This window comes from Temnothorax nylanderi, unplaced genomic scaffold (assembly GCF_030848795.1).
Source record: "Temnothorax nylanderi isolate EJ_2023f unplaced genomic scaffold, tnyl_v1.0 TNYL_tig0005_pilon, whole genome shotgun sequence".
NCBI lineage: Eukaryota > Metazoa > Arthropoda > Insecta > Hymenoptera > Formicidae > Temnothorax > Temnothorax nylanderi.
The window spans coordinates 454132-472647 of NW_027249067.1; the positions used below are offsets into that span (position 1 = coordinate 454132).

At 39.5% G+C, this 18516-nt stretch overlaps 4 protein-coding genes and 2 long non-coding RNA genes across 8 annotated transcripts; 3 read left to right on the top strand and 3 right to left on the bottom strand.

The window, feature by feature from the left end:
• The first annotated feature begins 36 nt into the window (after positions 1–36).
• On the top strand, positions 37–2733 carry LOC139775748 (uncharacterized). Its single transcript, XR_011718916.1, has 4 exons — positions 37–142; positions 719–1212; positions 1403–1633; positions 1831–2733. It is a non-coding gene; the product is annotated as an uncharacterized lncRNA (long non-coding RNA).
• Positions 2734–2750: 17 nt separating this feature from the next.
• LOC139775733 (hatching enzyme 1.2-like) lies at positions 2751–4389 on the bottom strand. The gene is made up of 6 exons (XM_071711980.1): positions 4170–4389; positions 3956–4056; positions 3794–3890; positions 3549–3678; positions 3262–3458; positions 2751–3115 (listed from the first exon to the last, which is right to left on the bottom strand). The coding sequence occupies exons 1-6, from the start codon at positions 4279–4281 to the stop codon at positions 2844–2846; spliced, it is 909 nt and encodes a 302-aa protein (XP_071568081.1). The 5' UTR covers positions 4282–4389; the 3' UTR covers positions 2751–2843.
• Positions 4390–4391: 2 nt separating this feature from the next.
• On the top strand, positions 4392–6147 carry LOC139775720 (mitochondrial thiamine pyrophosphate carrier). 2 transcript variants are annotated; one of them, XM_071711960.1, is made up of 4 exons: positions 4392–4808; positions 4893–5045; positions 5137–5339; positions 5492–6147. In XM_071711960.1, the coding sequence occupies exons 1-4, from the start codon at positions 4686–4688 to the stop codon at positions 5940–5942; spliced, it is 930 nt and encodes a 309-aa protein (XP_071568061.1). In that variant the 5' UTR covers positions 4392–4685; the 3' UTR covers positions 5943–6147. The 2 variants fall into 2 exon arrangements, with proteins under 2 accessions (XP_071568061.1, XP_071568071.1); XM_071711970.1 differs by having other exon boundaries at positions 4699–4808; positions 4877–5045.
• Positions 6073–7980, bottom strand: LOC139775696 (glyoxylate reductase/hydroxypyruvate reductase-like). The gene is made up of 4 exons (XM_071711933.1): positions 7549–7980; positions 6980–7300; positions 6441–6901; positions 6073–6350 (listed from the first exon to the last, which is right to left on the bottom strand). Exons 1-4 carry the CDS (start codon positions 7740–7742, stop codon positions 6220–6222), a joined length of 1107 nt encoding a protein of 368 aa, XP_071568034.1. The 5' UTR covers positions 7743–7980; the 3' UTR covers positions 6073–6219.
• Positions 7981–8158: 178 nt separating this feature from the next.
• Positions 8159–10780, bottom strand: LOC139775704 (bifunctional methylenetetrahydrofolate dehydrogenase/cyclohydrolase, mitochondrial-like). Of its 2 annotated transcripts, none has more exons than XM_071711945.1 (4): positions 10202–10780; positions 9563–9747; positions 9113–9481; positions 8159–8763 (listed from the first exon to the last, which is right to left on the bottom strand). In XM_071711945.1, exons 1-4 carry the CDS (start codon positions 10273–10275, stop codon positions 8375–8377), a joined length of 1017 nt encoding a protein of 338 aa, XP_071568046.1. In that variant the 5' UTR covers positions 10276–10780; the 3' UTR covers positions 8159–8374. The 2 variants fall into 2 exon arrangements, with proteins under 2 accessions (XP_071568046.1, XP_071568052.1); XM_071711951.1 differs by lacking the exon at positions 10202–10780 and adding an exon at positions 9815–9924.
• A 128-nt stretch (positions 10781–10908) lies between these two features.
• Positions 10909–13667, top strand: LOC139775754 (uncharacterized). The gene is made up of 2 exons (XR_011718918.1): positions 10909–12747; positions 12809–13667. It is a non-coding gene; the product is annotated as an uncharacterized lncRNA (long non-coding RNA).
• The last annotated feature ends 4849 nt before the right edge of the window (positions 13668–18516 follow it).

Genomic DNA, 18516 nt, shown 5'->3' on the forward strand with positions numbered 1-18516 from the left:
CAAGTCCGATACCGGAAGTCCCCCGCTTTCACCACGTTTTCTTCGAGAAGGAAAGGAAGCCCGCGTTCAGCGACTCGCTCGGCGTTCCTTCCATCTTCCATTTCATCGCTGACGACGCAGGTAGCTATATCGAGCTACACGGGTAAGATATTTCTTCTCGTCTTATTTTTTCGTAATTTGTAATTTGTCTACGCACTTGTTTCCGTTTGTCCATAAAGCTTTTAAGATCGCGCCGCCTCGTCGATTATTCCTCGCGCGTGAATATCGCACGTGTGATTCATCGAATTCGCGATCGTTGAATCCCGCCGTTTCTAACCGCGTTCATTCTCGGGGCTCGAACCTCGGACCCGCCACGTGGTTTAGTTCGGTACGAAATAGAAAATCCTCGAATTGTGCTGCGATCTCGTTAAGAACTTGAGAGCGAAGAACGGCTATCTGTTCCTCAAGATCATCTATTAATTATGTGCAGTTGCCTGAGACGTCGATATTTATCCTCTCATTTTGGCATGCCTCCAGCTCGTATCTCGCTGGAGCATGAATGCTTGTGGGAGGTAAAGTAAAGAGGGAACTTGCCTTCGGAATCCACACGATACTGTCTGGAGCCGTTTCTCTAAGTTTCCGACACTTTCTTGATCTTTAAAACAAATGTGTCGATGCATATTTCAGTAGGTTTAATACTGATGCGTGTACGCTTGTCTAATTATCCTTGATTTTACAGGATCGTGCACCAATCGAGGAACAGTTTGGAACGAAGCACACTTCGCCAATATTTTATATATCCATCTGCAGAAAACGATGAACTATTAGAGAATCTGGAAAGAAAAATAGTTTCTTCTGTAAAATAATGCCAGGCTTTGCATTGCTGGACAAGAGCTATACGACATGGGTGGACGGTTGGACCATTCATTATACAGCCCAGATATTGTTCCATGTAGTTTTTGGGTATTTTCCAACCTAAGAGGAAATCTTAAAGGTTGAAAATTCAACTCTGGCCTGAAGATGAAAGATGCGAGTACTGGATTAAGAAAACTTCTAAAAAGTTACCTCTGGCGTGAAAAAGAATGACGATAAAAGTCCTTATTCGGAATCCTTATATTTATTATGTTTAAAAATATTCAGCATTTGACTTGAAGAAGATGAACAATGCAGATGAGATTAAATGCAAATAGGGTATTTGTGCAAGGACGTTACGATTATGCAAGTTAGATATAAGTAAGTTTTTGTAATTAATAAAAGCCAACATTAAAAGTTTTTGTAACATGATGATACCGGTATATGATATCAATGTGATTATACACACGTTTTTACCTCTAAGAAGAACTGATATTTAAGTTGCTATTTCTACGATTGCAAAAATCTCAAAATTAAATCTTGATATTTATGTATAAATTTAAAATTGCAGAATATATACTGTGGAAGATCAAGATGATGGCAATACTATGGACTCCTAAAAAGTCATCTCTGGCATGAAAAAGAATGACGACAAAAGTCTCTATTTGGAATCGTCATATTTATTATGTTTAGAAATATTAAGCATATGACTTGAAGAAGATTTACGATACAGATGAGATTAAATGCAAACGGGATAATTGCGTAAAGGACGGTGCAAATGGATTATGCAAGTTAGATATAAGTAAGTTTTTGTAATTAATAAAAGCTAACAAACATTAAAGGTTTTTATAACGTGATGATACCGGTATATGATATCACTGTGATTATACATACGGTTTTACCTCTAAGAAGAACTGATATTTAAGTTGCTATTTCTACGAAATTGAAAAAAATTTCAAAATTAAATCTTAATATTTGTGTATAAATTTAAAATTGCAGAATATATACTGATATATACTAAGATCAAGATGATGGCAATACTGGATGGCAAGATGATGGCAACTATAAGGAACAGCTGAACTTGATACATTCCATGATATTGTTCGTGCAAAGTGGCAAAACTTGAATTTATTCAAGTTGCAAGCAAAATATTGAGCGAGAAAAAAATATTAATAACTGGATTAAGGCTCCTGGTCTACATTGATAGTATATACAGCGTCATTCGTGTAAAATTGTGAACTATAGGCGTGAAGAATGATGGTGAAATTATTTTTGCAACGTACAGCGTTATTTTTCGTTTTAGTACTTGCTAAATTTCGTTACAGTATATATAAACATCGCCCTTTATACAGTCATCCAACATCTCTTTGACAATTAACGGATGAGGCTCATCACAGACTTTAAATACATTTTCTGCATTCACATGATTAAATCCGTTGTATGTAGACTGTAGATTATTCAGGGCTTGTCTCATGTCCCCTTGAGCTGTAAATACTATTGCTTTCATGCCGTCATCGTTGATTAATCGTGGTAGTTTTGCCCACTCCAAGCAGGAACTAGCATTTGCATTACTTTCAATGAAACTATCTAACATACTTAAAAAAGGCATATCTATAAAAACTTACCTTTTTAAAAAAAAGATAAAGTTTTTGTACATTTGGTTTTATACATTGGGTAATCAATAAATCTATAAAAACTTATATTTAGAAGGAAAGTTTTTGGTATATTTTAAAAATCTATTCTATCGATTACAAACAATATTTTTTATTTTAATGTACGTTGCAAGAATTTTCATGATATATTTTCTAACGTTATCAATTCAAGATGACAAATGAGTGAACAGGAGCCTTAAAATGTTATGATATAAATATAATAAATATAAATAAAATAAATTATTAAGTAGATTGTGTATCAATTCGTATTTCTTCACCTCTGTAAGTTTAGTTCTCTATCACCTCAAAAATTACATTTATTAATATTGTATCTATAAATTATCAGTTATAGGTATAAATTTACAATCCTAACGTTTTGCAAATATTGTGATATATTCGTGCTTCTTCCGGTTTGTCTAAACATCCGTAGAGATCGTTCAGCTTCAGACAGTCGATTTTGCTCATCGCTTTTCGCTGGCCGATCGCGACGCCGGGTATTTTCGGCGTTAGAGTCGGTTTCGTAGGGTCCGCGCTGAAGAAGTGGCTTCCGTAATGCATTATACTATCATATCCGTATTCGTAGCTGTACGTGGCGTTCTCCGGCGATTGCTTGTTGAAGTTGGATCGAAATCCTAATAATAAAAAAAAAGCGATGGATAAAGAAAGACAGAATATCGTCTATGTAATTCAAAATCTATAATTATGTATTTTTTAAATATATGCAATATAATTATATGGATTTGTGTTGTAATTATGTAATTTATGAATGTTAACTTACCAGGAATGATATTTTCGTAATGTATGTCTATATACATGTCTCTGTCGGCGCGACTGTGCTCGTGGAAGAAACCGAGGGCATGCATCAACTCGTGTATCGCTCTTCCTTCGTTTTCCAAGCAATTCGGCCCCTTTTCATCCGGCGGTTCCAGGGAGAGTATCTGAGCTCCACCGAATTTCCCCACGAATGACCAGCACCTGTGGATTAATTTCACGAGGCAGAAGGAATGAATTCTCATTTTCTTTTCGCAACGAAAATGCTGCAACATCCTGCTTTACAATATTCACCCTTTGGGGTACGTTATCGGCCAAATCAGCAAGAAGTCCTTGGCTTTACCGTCCCATGGAACAAACTTTATACATGTCATGTAATTGATATATGTTACGGCTTTATATATTTTCACGTAGTCCGCTGTATCTGGAAACGGTCGGGTATGTTACTCCTTTCTCGTTCCAGATATTCCCTATTGCTTTCGGATATTGAATGCAACATTAAATTTCATTTAAAAAAAAACTGTTACTATAATACATACCATACAGAGCGCTGATTACGTAAGGAACCGTCCTATTTTCCCACAGTTTGTCCGGAAAAACGTCCCAGCGTAAACCGACGCGCCAGTAATCGAAATACTATGCAGAAACGATATGAAATGCATTATAAGAAATGTAGAATGGAAAAAAGGAGAACGGCGTACCTCGCTGGTCACAGCTATGTCTCCCTCGAACAAACCGGGACGGACTTCTGGATCCTGCGACGATTCGTAGAGCCGTAACAAGTCTTGATTCGATGTTCTAACTGTAAAGGAAATTTTTGTAACTTTTATTTTGTTATTCTAAACACGTAGAACATGCATCGACATTTTTAAGTGAAATCTAATGCTCTCAATCTCCGAATGCATCCGCGTTCACCTATATCAGGCACGACGGGATGTATCGCGTTGACGGAGGTTCTGCTTATCGGCAATGCGATTGCAAAACCGATAATCGCCACGCAAAACAAGTAGCACACAAGCGACTTCATCCTCGGTTTTTATATCGCGCACTTTTGCGACAACCAGAAATTCCTACGAGACGAGATTCTCGCAATCCACCGTAGCTTGCGCGGTTTTTTTTTCAAAAACTAGGTGAAGATAGGTAACGTTAGGGTAGGTTGAGATTACATCAGCTGATCGGCAAGGCATGTGGGGCCTGTGGGGGTCCAGGAGCACACGAGGTTTCAGCCTCGAGCTTCTCACAAGCGCGTTTCACGAGCTTGACATAAATGTGACTGTGAATTGTGACTGTATTTATTTCTCGTTGATGTTCGTTCTTTAATTTATTTAATTATGCAAGTCTAGTCGAAATAGAATCGCCAACACGTACTGCGCGATCTTATATTTCATGCTGTTTACGTGAATAAATAATCGCATACACATCAGAGTGACGATGGGCTTTTCGATACAAAAAACCACTGAGCCAAACTCAGATCATGCAATTGCAGGCGCTGCCAGTGGATTTATAACGAGATTTCTATGTCAACCTTTGGACGTCATAAAGATTAGATTTCAAGTAAATCGTGCCACATGATAAAGCGTACTTTAACGTATCTTTCTCCAGTCTTGCAATCAATAAACTAGTGTTTTGATATCGCAGTTGCAAGTTGAACCAATTTCGAAGGATCACGTTAGCAAATATAGATCTATGCCGCAAGCTTTCCTGCTAATTTTAAGAGAAGAAGGACCTACCGCATTATGGAAGGGTCACGTACCTGCACAATTTCTCTCGACTGTCTACGGGATGGTTCAGGTGCCAAACAAAATTTATTCAATGATTTATTCGCAGTTTATATAAGGCTGTATATTCTACGCTTCTAACAATATCCTATTTGTGTGTGCAGTTTTATTCCTATAACATATTCACGAAAATGTTGCAACGAGTTCCACAAATTGAAGAATGGCATCACACGACGCATTTCATCGCCGGTGCTGGTGCTGGCAGCGTGGCGATGACCGTTTCGTTTCCCTTCGACACTGTGAGAACTAGATTAGTGGCCCAGTCGAGTAATCATCGAGTGTACAACGGATTGTTACATTCTTGCAGGCAAGTTACAGAAAATTTACTTTTGATTAATTAGCGTTATTAATAATGGAAATCACAGTATTTTATTTACTAGTGTAGACGTGTAGAGATCTCCTTATATAGTATTATTCTTTTTACATTTGAGTAACACATAATTTTGTCTCTTTTTTCAGTTCGATTCTTCGACAGGAATCACCGAGGGCCTTCTTTTCCGGTCTACTACCGAGTTTGCTGCAAATTGCTCCACACACCGGTCTGCAATTTGCGTTCTACGGATTCTTCACAGATTTCTATAAGAAATACACCTCCGGCACCGATATCAATATCTATAATTCCATGTTATCTGGTAGCACCGCTGGATTGATCGCGAAAACGATCGTGTATCCGTTCGATCTCGCTAGAAAGAGATTGCAGATCCAGGGTTTCCAGCACGGTCGTAAAGGATTCGGCAAGTTCTTCCAATGCAACGGATTAGTGGACTGCTTGAGGGTGACGGTAAAAGAGGAGGGTGTGCGAGGTCTATTCAAAGGCTTGGTGCCGAGTCAAGTGAAAGCCGTCACGACTTCGGCTCTACATTTTACTACATATGAACAAGTTTTATTACTATTAAAGATGTTACGATAATAGAGGCTCAAATAGAGGGAATATATTTATAATTATGTATGTTGCTTCAAAAATTAATTTATTACATATTAATTTGTACTTTTAAGAAACTGTGAAAGACTGATTTTTAACTGATATTACTTACATGATATACTCCTAAATAAATCATATACGTTGTATTATATTTACATGTATAAAATCATTGAATATAAATTACGTAAGTTTATCTTAGACTGAAAAATATATATTACAATATGATTATTGGGAATTTCTCATGATTATACATCATTTAGCAATGTTAAGACTTTACATATTCTGCAGGCATCTCTTCTGGATTTCCATCTAAGACAGCTATAATATTTTTCGCTGTGATACTGGCCATTTCGTTTCTAGTTTCTACGGTAGCGCTTCCTATGTGAGGCAGGATCACTGAAAGGACACAAACGCAGATTAATATCATTGCATATTCAACTAACATCCTGTATAATCTCTGATATGAGTCTGTATTGACATACGTACCACAATTATTCAGAGTTAAAAGGTCAGAATTTGACGGCAGCGGTTCTGGTGATGTGACGTCTAAACCAGCTGCTGCGATTGTCTTAGTCCTTAAGGCGTCGATCAGCGCAACTTGATCCACCACAGCCCCGCGGCTAGCATTCACGAATATAGCCGTGTTCTTCATTTGGCTGAAGGCCCAAGCGTTAAACATGTATCTCGTTTGTGACGACAATTCCACAGTTGCTATGACAAAGTCGCTGTTCTTGAGTAAAACGGAAAAATCGACTTTTTCACCACCAAATTTGGACGCTTCTGGTTTGTCAGTTCTGCTAGTGTACAGTATCTTGGCAACATTAAAACTCTTAATTATCTCTGCGACCCTGAAGCCAATTCTACCCAAACCGACGATTCCGACGGTTTTCCCCGCCAGTCCTGGGCCGCACATCCATACGGGCGACCAAGCTGTCGTCCAATGGCCACTGTAATAACCACAATGATATATTCAGTTTCAATGTACCTTAAGTACTATGTCATTTTATGACACATCTTTAATATACCTGTGAACTGCTAAGTTTGCCTGCACCACGTTCCTTGATGTGGCTAATAAAAGAGCTATTATCAGCTCCGCGGTGCTCTCGGTCAGGACGTTTGGAGTATAACCGATTTTAATGTTTCTGTTTCGCAAGTTGCTTATGTCTAGATGGTCTACGCCCACTGACATCGTTGCCACGACTTTTAACTGTGGACCTGCATAGTTTAGAACCTCGTTATCTATCTCATCCGTTAGCATACAGAACACAGCGTCTACTCCACGGATCTTGGATAATAATTCATAGCGTGGTATTGGCTCAGGTTCCTCCCATATTATAAGGTGATATCTGTAAGTGACAAAACAAACCCTCTGTTAAGGTAATGGCACGCTGACAACTAAATTAAATTACAATTGTGTGTTTATACATGAAATACCTATATATTTGTTATTGAACTTGCTGCATTTCTTTCATATGGCATAAAATTAGACTGTGGCATAAAATTGTACGATACAAAAAATCAAATAGAAGTGTATTGTATTAATAAAGGAATTTAAAAAATAAGATGATAATAATTTAAACCGAATATAACTCACCGTTTACGCAGCAAATCCAAGCCCGCAGCGGGTATATTTGGTCGTGTGATCAAAACTTTGGGTTTACTCATTTCAACGGTACTCGATATCGATATCAATGCCCTCGGATAATCGCAAACTGTCAAGCCGATTCTCTTTGAACGAATGATTCTCTCGCTTTGTTTGACGAAACGGATAGCATTCGCAGGTATCATTATTTATTGACATTTATGTTATTCGCCAGTCGGACGAAAGGTCGCATGACACGTCGACAAACTAACCCCACTTGTGATTTTCAAAAATTTTTGGAAAAACTCAGAGTTAGAAGAGACGCGATTTAATGTGACATAATATTGAGCTGGCTTTCGGCGAACATGCATGGAAAATTACAGAACGGAGATGTTCGTTGCACAGTAGATTTATGCTCTCGCGCTATCCGAGATAACAGGAGACAGTAGCGGATCTACATTTCTGGAGCCTGAAGCTAATATTTCTAGGTCTTGAAGCACTTCCAAAATAGTTTTCTCAATAAAAATTTATGCTTTTTATTTATTCATTATTGATAAAGTTAGCAGGCACTTATGCAAAAATATTACACTTTAAAAATACATAAAAGTAACAAAGACCCTGATAAAACGCATATAAAATAAATTTTATTTGTACAATTTTCTTCTTTTTAATACAAACGGTATATATTATTATGAGCTGGTAACATTTCTTAAATTAATTAATAAACAGCTTTACATATAATTATTTTCGCAAGAATAATACTTTGTTAATATATTACAAAATACAATACATCTATCAATCATCAATTAGAGATCCTAAAACAAGCTATTGCCGTGCGTCAATATACAAACGCCTTGTCTTCTAAACGGTCGGATTGCTTTGTGTTTTCCTGGTTCCTCATAGCAGCCGTCACTGTATTCTTCATCAGCATTGCCACCGTCATGGGACCTACGCCGCCGGGAACCGGCGTGATATGACCGGCGACCTCCTTCACGCTGTCGTAATCCACGTCTCCCACAAGACGATACTTGCCGTCTGCCGTTTTCACCCTGGTGATACCCACGTCGATTACACAAGCGCCTGGCTTTATCATCTCCTTGGTAATCAAGCCAGGAACCCCGGCCGCTACCACAACCAGATCCGCCAGCTTCGTGTACTTTTCCAGCTCCGTGTGAGGTGTGTGACGATGACAGATTGTCGTTGTCATGTCCAGCGCGCCCGTTTCGCCTGAAAATGGGACGTACGATTAGTTTGAAAAATCAAGAATGAAAATGTAAACGTTTGATGAAATTCATGTGAGTACTTGCGCATTAAGATTTTAATCTGTGAGTTTTCTTATTAAAGAAAGAGGATGAATTGACAAAGAAGCCATGAATTGGTAGAGAGGAATAAAAGAAATTAACTAAATTAATTAAATGCCCGGTGATAGGCAGCCCGACATTACGAAATAGTCGCAAGAATTTAAATAATGCTGCAGCAGTGATACAATTTGAAAGCTCTATGGCGTCAGAATATGTTATTCTCGATATGACTTTGGTGTGGCTAAATTTTGTTAGTAAATTGATAAGTCAATCACCTTTGCCATCGGCATGAAGTAACAGTGCGATAGGCAGCCCGACATGTTTCGATCTACCCACAACTACGGCGTTCTTTCCAAAAGTCTCGATTTTGCTTCTAAGTACTAATTCCTTGACAGCTAAGGCAGTGGCTGGTATGACACTGCTGTTGTCCAATGTCAGATTACCAAGGTTTTCCAAGTGAAAGCCGTCCACGTCTTTTTTAGGAATTATCGCTTGACACACTTCTTTCTCATCCATGCCCTTCGGCAACGGTAATTGTACCAGAACGCCATCGACGGACGAATCTCTGTTGAGGCTGTCGATTTCCTTAAGAAGATCCGCTTGCGTTATATTTTCTCCCAAATGAATGGTGTAACTCTCGATTCCTGGCGATTGATAAATAAGATTAGTACGCGAGTTTTGCGGTGGGGAAACTACCTGTTCGCTGAGGGTAAAAATGGAATTACCTATCAACTTTGCTGCTTTCATTTTCCTGCCGACGTATGCCTTGCTGGGTGGATGGTTTCCCACTAATATCGCCACCAGCTTTGGCCTCTTCTTCCCCGCATTTGTACAAGTATCTACAACCATCTTTAATTCCTCTTGAATTTCTTCCGCTATTTTCGTCCCGTCTATGATCACAGCCTCTTGCCTGCAACCGACAAGATCCAAAATATAATGAAAGGAGCGGATGAAATTCAAATGCCATTTTGTTATACCATCTGATTGTTTTGTCTGATTCGTTAGAGCTGTTCTCTGACACGTTCGTCAGATTCTTAACTAAAACTCAATGGCTCAGTTTCATCATCACTGTGAATTTCCTTTAGACCCTTAAAACATTTCAAGAACAATTGGGCGATCTTTATTTATTATTTATATAGATAATTTTTTCAAGATATACATTATAAAAACAATACATTGTGGCAGCCAACGTGTTAAATATACGTTTAATATTTGTTGTCCGACATTTAAGGATTCTATATGCCATAATAAGTATCTTTTGCAAATACTAATTGTAAGACGTTGCAACTTATTGTATTCTCTCAAATTAAAAAAAAATTGTTCACACGAGTCTCTGACAGAGAAGAACACGGTCTCACGCTCACCTGATTTTCGACACATGCAGCTTCCTCGCGAACTTCTGCGAGATGACGGAGATGACGTTCCTCCAAGAGAACATTGTTGGCCGCTGTTGCCTCGTGGGACTCGCACGCTGATCTAAATTCTAAGGATTGCTACCGCATGCCGTCAAGAAATTCCGGGTCCCTGCGAGGCGATGGGGGGTCCTCGCTGCAGGGGACTTGGGGCACTTGGGCAATCCCCGATAACGCGCGGGGGCTCGTGCGTCCGCGATAACGACGTTCAGACAAACAGCCGTGAGCCGACGTCGTTGGCGATAAGTTCGCAGGGGGTCGATAGCACTGCGGAGTAGTGCGGAGGTTACGAAATCGATCGGCTGCCGAACGTGATCTCGAGTGAAAGGAGAGGCGATTAGATTAGAATTAGGGCACTCGTCCGACCGGCTCCGCCTTATCCGGCGCGGAGAAGGCGCGCGGAAAGAACGGAGCCGGTCAGATTCCGCAGACTGGTCCACGTGGTCCATATTCGCGATCGACGTTACGGCGACCGACGAGGACGAGGTATTTAAAAATTTTTTAAACCAGACAAGTCCCGAGTAAATTAGAGTAGTAAATATTTTCGTGACTCTCAAGTGGGCTTCCCGTCCCCGTTGGTCTCGGAGATAATTGAAGAGTGCAGAGTGTATAGACTTTACTGACTGTCGGACACACGAGATTTGAATTTTTCGACTGTCAATATAAATATCCGAACAATTATAGTTTCTAACGCAATATTAAATTCGTGATTTATTATTATTATGCGAATGTCTTGTAAATAAGCTCGTAATATATGCATTGCTGCGAAATTTTTGTTTCTATAGTATAATTATATTATAAATGATGAGTCGATTCTACCGGCAGAGAAGTACATTTTTGTCGAAGTAATTTCGAATGATAATGAAGATGGCCCCACGAATCCATTGATGCTCGCGTGCATTAGCAGGTGGCCAGATATACCGGTGTATACTGGATTGAAAACATTAATTGCATGTAGATAATAAAACAATAAATTATTTATTTGCTTTAATCCGTTTTATCTTTGAATCGATCCTTATTGAAGATGCATTCGCTGTGGACGCATATGTTGCCGTTCTACATATCATTATAATTGTGCACAAAATTAATTTGTAATTTTGTCGATGTGTTTAATTTAAATGTACACATTCAGTTATTTTTTAAATAATAGGGATATAAACAAATTTTTCGAGTAAAATTATTTTATAAAAAGATCAATAAAAAGAAGTTTTAAATTAATTTTTTTAATGTTCTTGACGACAGTTTTTTTTTTTTTAACAAAATAATATATCTATTTTATTATAAGTTTATGAGATAATTTATGACAAATTCAATAATGGCATGCAATAAAAACTAATTTTCGGTAATCGTATTTCTTATAAAAATAAATTGTAGTTTAGATATTAGAGATATTTACAATATTTGGAATAATTAATTAAATCGCTTTGATTTTCATTTAACGCTCTTTAAAAATGTTCTTTCAAGATTTTTGGAATTATCAGTGTTAGAACACTTCGATTTCTCATATAATAACGTCAAAGTTCCATAAATACACGATCAGCATATAGTATCTCTTGTTCTGAGATTAGAAGTCATTCATTAATCGTTTAATGTAAAAACAATCTACGCCTGTTTTTTCCAGTAATTCGATAGCAATATCGCTGATCGTCGTTGCGCTAATGCCAAACCTACAGATCGCGTATTAAGAAGACGCGTTCCCGCGAAAACGAGATGCGCCGGAAGTTGAAGCGATTACGTAAAATTATTGGCGACTTTCGGGACCCGGAAAAGAGACGCCCGTGTCCCGGGGACGAAGTAATATTACGTTGGAACTGTATTAAGAGTATGAAATATGACTGAGCGTACCGGCGTGCCGGCCGTATTATTACTCCGATCCATCGTGTCGTAACTACTGTAACGTGGCCCGCATAGTAAATATTAAACACCGGGCCTGGTGTCCGAACATACGCTCGCGAAACTTGACGTGCCAAAAGAGACTCGTCCAAAATCTAGGATAAGGAAAGCAAAGAAATTATTCATTTCTCCGTTTATAAAAAAAAAGAGACAAATCTGGCACCTAAAATAATAAAATAATTTATAATTCTATTTATTTAATCAAATAATTTACTATATTTATTCAAACTATATGTAGGTATATTTATTTATTATTTATTAAAAATAATTGAATATTTTGCTTAAGCGTAGGTGCTCTATTGTTTATTAACAACGGCAGTAGATCAGTGGAACGCGCCGCGTCTTTTGTAATTTCGCAGCAATGCATTGTCACCACTTTGTTTCAAAATAGCGGGTCTATCGATTATTGTTAACTATTTTGAGGATGAGCGGTGGGATACCGGACAATTTTAGCAGATCCACCGGCAGTGCGGCCAAATATTTAGTTGGCCGCAAGGTTTGGCGCATAGAGCGCATACTTTCCGCGATATTATAAGCCGGGCTTGAGCTGCCTCGACGTGCGACCATTCATCAAATAGTTGGTCTCAGTTGCGATCAAAGTGCTGGTATGTGCGAACGCGCGTTTGTTGCTAAATCTTGCTTGTCAAAATTTCAAATCGATTGCAGCACGCCCGGCCGAAATACTTGACGTTGCGAAGCGAGAAACATTTCTGGTATCCTCGGTGACACGAACAAGCATGTGATATTTCATAAGAAAAAAAAAATACTTTAGACCCATACATATTAAGTAATAATCTATTCAGATATAAACTTGTCTTTTTGAAAATAAAATGCCGTTTTATCGTTACAAAATATAATAAAGTGAGATCAGAATGTCGGAATTAATTCGAACGCAAGTTCTTAAAAGAATATTAACGTAGAATAGAATATTAACGCGTATGTTAATATATATTACGAAGATATAATGTAAATTATATAAAACATCCTCGCAAAATAGTTTTATATTCCGCTGAGAGGAGGAAAGAGAGAGAGAGAGAGAGAGAGAGAGATGCAACTATGTCACGCAGTTCAGCTATTTTAGTTGGTGGTGATTAATTCCGTCGAGTTCTTTTCGCGTGTGTCCGTGTAGCTTGAATTTCCTAAATTCACGAGCTGGTTTTGAGCCCGTCCAGAATTCCTCGCTGCTCAACATTTTAACAATTCGGCGCCCGCCATAACTGCGCTTAACTATGATAATTATGCGTCTCTTTAGTAGCGTCGTTTTCTGTAAACCCCGCGGTGTTCTCCGCGATTTTCGTGTTTCGAACTGTCACCCCGCTTTTCCGCGTTACACGGTAAGAAACGTCGCGCTTTCGCCCTCTTTCTTCTTCCTCCCCTCTTCTTTTTTTTCTTTTCCATCGCGAGTGGAATTACTCCCGATATTTCAGGCGATGACGTCGCGTCGACGCGATCGGAGCACCGCAGACTGCATTATGCAAAAAAATATGCGCCCGTTGAATGAATAAATATGTATTCCTGTCTCGTATGTACTACCCCTCGCCCTTTGTCCTTTACCCTTCACCCGGTAAGCTTCGCGACAGCCCTCATACATAATTTATCGTCCGAAGAATCTGCGCGCTCTCAGCGATAAAACGGTTGCCATAATCGGTACATACATCGTTATCGCTATTGACACAGCAGGTGAGCTTGCGCGAATGCGCCTAAATTTCGCACTTTTGCCCTGCTTTTATCTAACAATAAGTAGACCATCTCGCGTCTGCTTTTAAGTGGAAGAATATTTAATCTGAATATCTATCTTTCTCTGCCGCGTGCACTACGCTAGATTAACTTACAAATCGACCACATAATTAATGTCAACAACTTATTATATTTCAATTTTCGTCACTTTATATTTATATTATAGTTCTTTTCGTTTTATACTATGGACTTAAAATTTGCGTATTTATGTAATTTATTCATTGTGCTGCAGAAGACCAAGTAAGATCGAAACGTCGTCCACAATGTTTTATTGATCTTTGAATAATAACATATTTTTATAACTTATAACAACCTTTATTTCTGCTCGAATTTGACCTCTTGATTCTCTCAAATTGTGTTTACACGTAACGAGCGTCTGTTTTTTTAATTACCTGACTTACAATTTACTTATAGATTCTTATAATTTGACTAAAAACATGTTATTAAGATATATATTTGTGATATTAAATTACGACAGAGCGTTCTATTTTGCGGCAACCAATGTCCATCTCTATTTTTATGTCAGACGTATTCAGGGGGGGTCTTGATAAACTCTGAGCGGAAAAAAAATGCGCAGATATGAGTAAATTTGTTCTGAATATCGCCCGAGATAACGAGAAGTTATGACGTAAAACTAGTCACACGCCTCGGCATCTCTGAAAACAACAGCGATGTCGACGGTTGACGTCAGTAGGTCACGCATCGGCTTGTCGCGCGAGGTCAACTTTTGCAATGGATATTTGCTCGCACACGCAGACGACGGTGACAGCGCTGACAGCGCGGTTATTTTGATTGAAATCGTGCGTGACGATCTGTATATAGGTATCGTTGCAACACGTGCAGCCATTGCCGCTAGTTTTTTATCATTGCGTTCGATAACTCGACATCACGATCGTTTAGCGTTTAATTACGTAAATATCCACTTATAGAAGCGATACAGCAATTCTTGAAGACCTATAACGTGAGAAAATTTGTCTAAAAATTTAGATAAAAGAAAGATATGGTGGTACCATGTTATTTTTGTACGTTTGATTTTTTTTCTCTAGTCTAGATCATATTCGCGCTGCCTGGAAAATTCTATTTCTTCCCCTGCACCTATCACACGCGTCTCTCTCGTTGACTGCTGACATTATTTCCGTTCTTGTGCGCGAATTAATAAGGCAGCGGCTTATTACGGAATTCCGTCGGCTATTGATTGCCACTTGCAGTGCGCAGTTAATTAAGCTTTTAATTTAATGTAAGCGATGGCGCGGCAGCGGCGGCGGCGGTGGCGGACGCGTAAATTCTACGATTTCTCATCGAGAATGTCGGACGTGTTTCGCGATTCTCGTGGAAATCAGGATTTGCGGCCGACGATTTCCATCAGAATCTGGACTGGCGGCTGACCGCATTTGCGGTATTACTACTTGCCGGAAACATGGATCCGCCGGATCTTGGGCAGCCGTTGCCGATACCAACATATATGTAATGTCGGTTAAAGGTGTCAGCCGAAAAATTATGTTACGGAATTATGTAATCTTCATAGAAAAATAAAATCGTTTGATCTTGGCATCTGGGCGACGCGAGTGTGTTTGACCCTCAATAAGAAATACAGAACTTCTAATTAATTTCAAAAGTTAATTAAATTAATTTAATCCTGGACATACGCAGACCCCACATGTAGAATTTCTACCATTAAATTGATGAAATAAAATGTTTAAACAGAAAATGTATCAATATGCATGTCCGTGTTGTATTGCACAAAGTATACCGAGATGCTTTTCTCGATAAGAATATATACGGTTACATTTCCAGATATCACGTGGTGCATACACCGTTAGTAATTACATGACATTAATGTAATGACCGTGCACACGATAGTTAGGAGAAAACGATGTCACGTTACAGAAAAATAATGTAAAACATGCCATGTTGCGCGACGCTATAATATGCAGTCATGCCGCTATGCTCGGTAAATGCAATTTTATCGAATAAAACTGTTTGATTTTGTGTAAAAATATAAAATGTATATGTTAATGTATTTTTCTCGAACAAATGATATACATGATGAGCCAGGAATCGCACAACCAGAAAACGATTGATTTCTATACTGAAACAGTAAATCGAGATTGCAGAGTAAATTTTTCTTGCGAGTCTTGTTTGTGAAGAACTTATCGGTTAAAAAAAAAACTTTTGTAATTTTTATACTCTTTACTTCTCTTTGTTTGTCATTATTAACATTCTTTATTTTATCTTGCGCGCGACTATCGATTCACTTTGCATGTCAATTATTGATATGTTTAAATATAACCTTATTTTTTATTGGAATTATCTTGGTGAAGCATTCTCTCGCGATTAAAGTTGGATTCTACCCAGCTTTGCTTAACGTTAGCTACAATTTAGTTGTTGAAAAATAAAAAGCGTTTAAAAAGCGCGATATTTTTGTGACACATGACGCTTGCGAAAATTGCGATGACTTCAAAATAACAGAAAAAAAAGTTTTGCACAGATTTGCACTATATATATTTAAGGCGAGAGTTTTATCTCTTTCGCGTTAAGAAATCGTTGTTTCAGCAAGAAGCTTTTATCGCCGCTAAATCCGCGCTTGAATATAAGGCTGTAATAATTAAAATATTATTTCGCTACAAAAAAAAAAAAGAGAGGAAAATGGAGCGATAAGCGTAACGAGCCCATCGTGGACGTAAAAGCGTTTCCATTTAATTACAATCGATCGCAACCGGGATCGCCTTCGGCATCGGCCTGCGGGTCAGGAGGATCGGGGGAGCGGTTTTATCGGCGGTCAGCCACGGTGGTTCGTATATCGGCGTTAAAACCACCACTCAAATTTGCAGAACTTTTTATTTGCCCCCGCTCCTGCCGCGAGCATGTTCGTCCCAACCTCTTATCGGCCGCCCTTTTCGGAGGGGCTTAAAATTTCAGAGAGCTTTTCTTCCTGTCCACTACCCCCCTTTGCTCCTTCTTTCCCTTTCGCCGCTACGGATCTTTCTTACGCGTCATTTGGTTAAGAGATTTTTTTCCTTCGGACTTTCCACAGTTCTCCACGGTTTCCTGAGGGGGGCAGGCAACAGAAAATGTTTGATCTACTTGATGCAATGCCTTGAACCGCTCTTCCCGATTCTTATTCGTTTCTCTTTTCGAACGCCCGGCCTCTCATCCGACTGTCCCTTGTTAGGTCGGATTTCGGTCTTGCCGGTATTTCTTATCCTTCTCCCGTTCGCGACCTACTTTCGCGTGGTTGTAAATGCGAACGGTAGCGGTCCGTTCTGTAAAGACCACAAAGTAGCACGCGAGATCAAATTTTACCTTTATAAAGGAGAATTTTTAATCGCGCGAAAGCTTGGATAAATTCCCAAAAGATAAGATAAATGAAAATTCGTAAGTGATCGATATTAATTCGTTCGAGAACGTAGCTAAGATTATCCAGGAAATTTCATGTTATGGTAGATCCCGATAGAAACAAACCCGACAGATTTCCGCCTCGTAGCTGCGCTGTCGCTTCCGTTCCCCGCGGCTTTCCGCCACTTCTTGCGCGCGCTCGTTTGTCATTTTTTGAGCAAAGTTCATTGCTTCCCGGACCATCGGACGTGAGCTATAAAAAATGCAGGAAAAAGAGGGTGGGAGGTGAGAAGAAGGTAGGAGAAACACTTTGAAGCGGGGCAAAACTTTGGAGCTGGCGTTATTGATGTCTTCGGTAGACGTGTGCAAGCGAGGGAGAGGGGGTTGGCGGTGGGCGGCGGAAAGTGGGATCGGTCGAGGGGTAATCCTGAGAGCAGCCTGAAAGGCTAAATGAGAAATACTTTCCGATCGGGCAGCAGTAGCAGCAGCAGCAGCAGCAGCAGTATCAGCAGCCACCCCAAAGACTCTCTCGCCGGCGAAGCTTAAGACTTCATATAACGCCCCTGATCCTCGTCATCTTAGTCCGGCGTTGAGATTTCGAAGCTTTTATTACCTAACTGCCGATTTTTCTCGTCTCTCAAAACCTTTTTTAAATTGTAATCTCCGCTTGTGCTTCCGCACACAAATCACCGCATGATCCGGGCGAGACAAAAGTATTTCCGTGCCGCCGAAATATTCCGAATAACTTCAAGCTTCGTGGATTTTAATATCGAGGGGGATAAACGTTATTGCTAACACGTATCCGCGTATACCTTTTTTCTACGCGATTACTTAAGGTTAATCGGTTCCGTAAAATTTTTCCATGCATCTCTCGCAGTTTTAAACGCCAGCCGCATAGCGGATCGAGAGACGAACGGGAGAGGGGTGGGAGGGGGGAAGGAGGGAAGAAAAGAACGAAGGTAGGAAAAAATTAATTATGGGCACACAACGAGCCATAATGCTATAACGAGTCGGTACACCGAAGTACACGGGGCCGTCCTGTCGGCAGTAATAGTAAATTAGGCAATAAATAATCGCGTTTAAGTGGCAACGTAATTTTCAGCTGCTAGTCTTACGGCTACCATTAAGGCCATTATTGCGAATCTCTTAATTTGCGAAAAACACTGCCTTCTCGCGCGCGGGGTGGTCGGGCGGAAAAGGGAGACGCGAGAAGGGGGCGCGGAGCGTGCTAAATGAAGCGCCGCGGGGTTGAAACTGTTCGCCGCATGTGTCGGGATATTATTCATTCTAACCAACCGGCT

What these genes read in the sequence shown, in the direction of transcription:
- LOC139775733 (XM_071711980.1), bottom strand. Translation starts at nt 4,281, where the DNA reads ATGAAGTCGCTTGTGTGCTACTTGTTTTGCGTGGCGATTATCGGTTTT. An exon ending in CCGATAACGTACCCCAAAGG is followed by an intron (nt 3,459 to 3,548) that starts GTGAATATTGTA and finishes ATTAATCCACAG; the next exon opens with GTGCTGGTCATTCGTGGGGA. An exon ending in TTACGAAAATATCATTCCTG is followed by an intron (nt 3,116 to 3,261) that starts GTAAGTTAACAT and finishes TTTTATTATTAG; the next exon opens with GATTTCGATCCAACTTCAAC.
- LOC139775720 (XM_071711960.1), top strand. Translation starts at nt 4,686, where the DNA reads ATGGGCTTTTCGATACAAAAAACCACTGAGCCAAACTCAGATCATGCA. An exon ending in CTGTCTACGGGATGGTTCAG is followed by an intron (nt 5,046 to 5,136) that starts GTGCCAAACAAA and finishes TTGTGTGTGCAG; the next exon opens with TTTTATTCCTATAACATATT. An exon ending in GGATTGTTACATTCTTGCAG is followed by an intron (nt 5,340 to 5,491) that starts GCAAGTTACAGA and finishes CTCTTTTTTCAG; the next exon opens with TTCGATTCTTCGACAGGAAT.
- LOC139775696 (XM_071711933.1), bottom strand. Translation starts at nt 7,742, where the DNA reads ATGATACCTGCGAATGCTATCCGTTTCGTCAAACAAAGCGAGAGAATC. An exon ending in TTGGATTTGCTGCGTAAACG is followed by an intron (nt 7,301 to 7,548) that starts GTGAGTTATATT and finishes TGTCACTTACAG; the next exon opens with ATATCACCTTATAATATGGG. An exon ending in GCAAACTTAGCAGTTCACAG is followed by an intron (nt 6,902 to 6,979) that starts GTATATTAAAGA and finishes TGGTTATTACAG; the next exon opens with TGGCCATTGGACGACAGCTT.
- LOC139775704 (XM_071711945.1), bottom strand. Translation starts at nt 10,275, where the DNA reads ATGTTCTCTTGGAGGAACGTCATCTCCGTCATCTCGCAGAAGTTCGCG. An exon ending in CTGCATGTGTCGAAAATCAG is followed by an intron (nt 9,748 to 10,201) that starts GTGAGCGTGAGA and finishes TGTCGGTTGCAG; the next exon opens with GCAAGAGGCTGTGATCATAG. An exon ending in ACTTCATGCCGATGGCAAAG is followed by an intron (nt 8,764 to 9,112) that starts GTGATTGACTTA and finishes TCCCATTTTCAG; the next exon opens with GCGAAACGGGCGCGCTGGAC.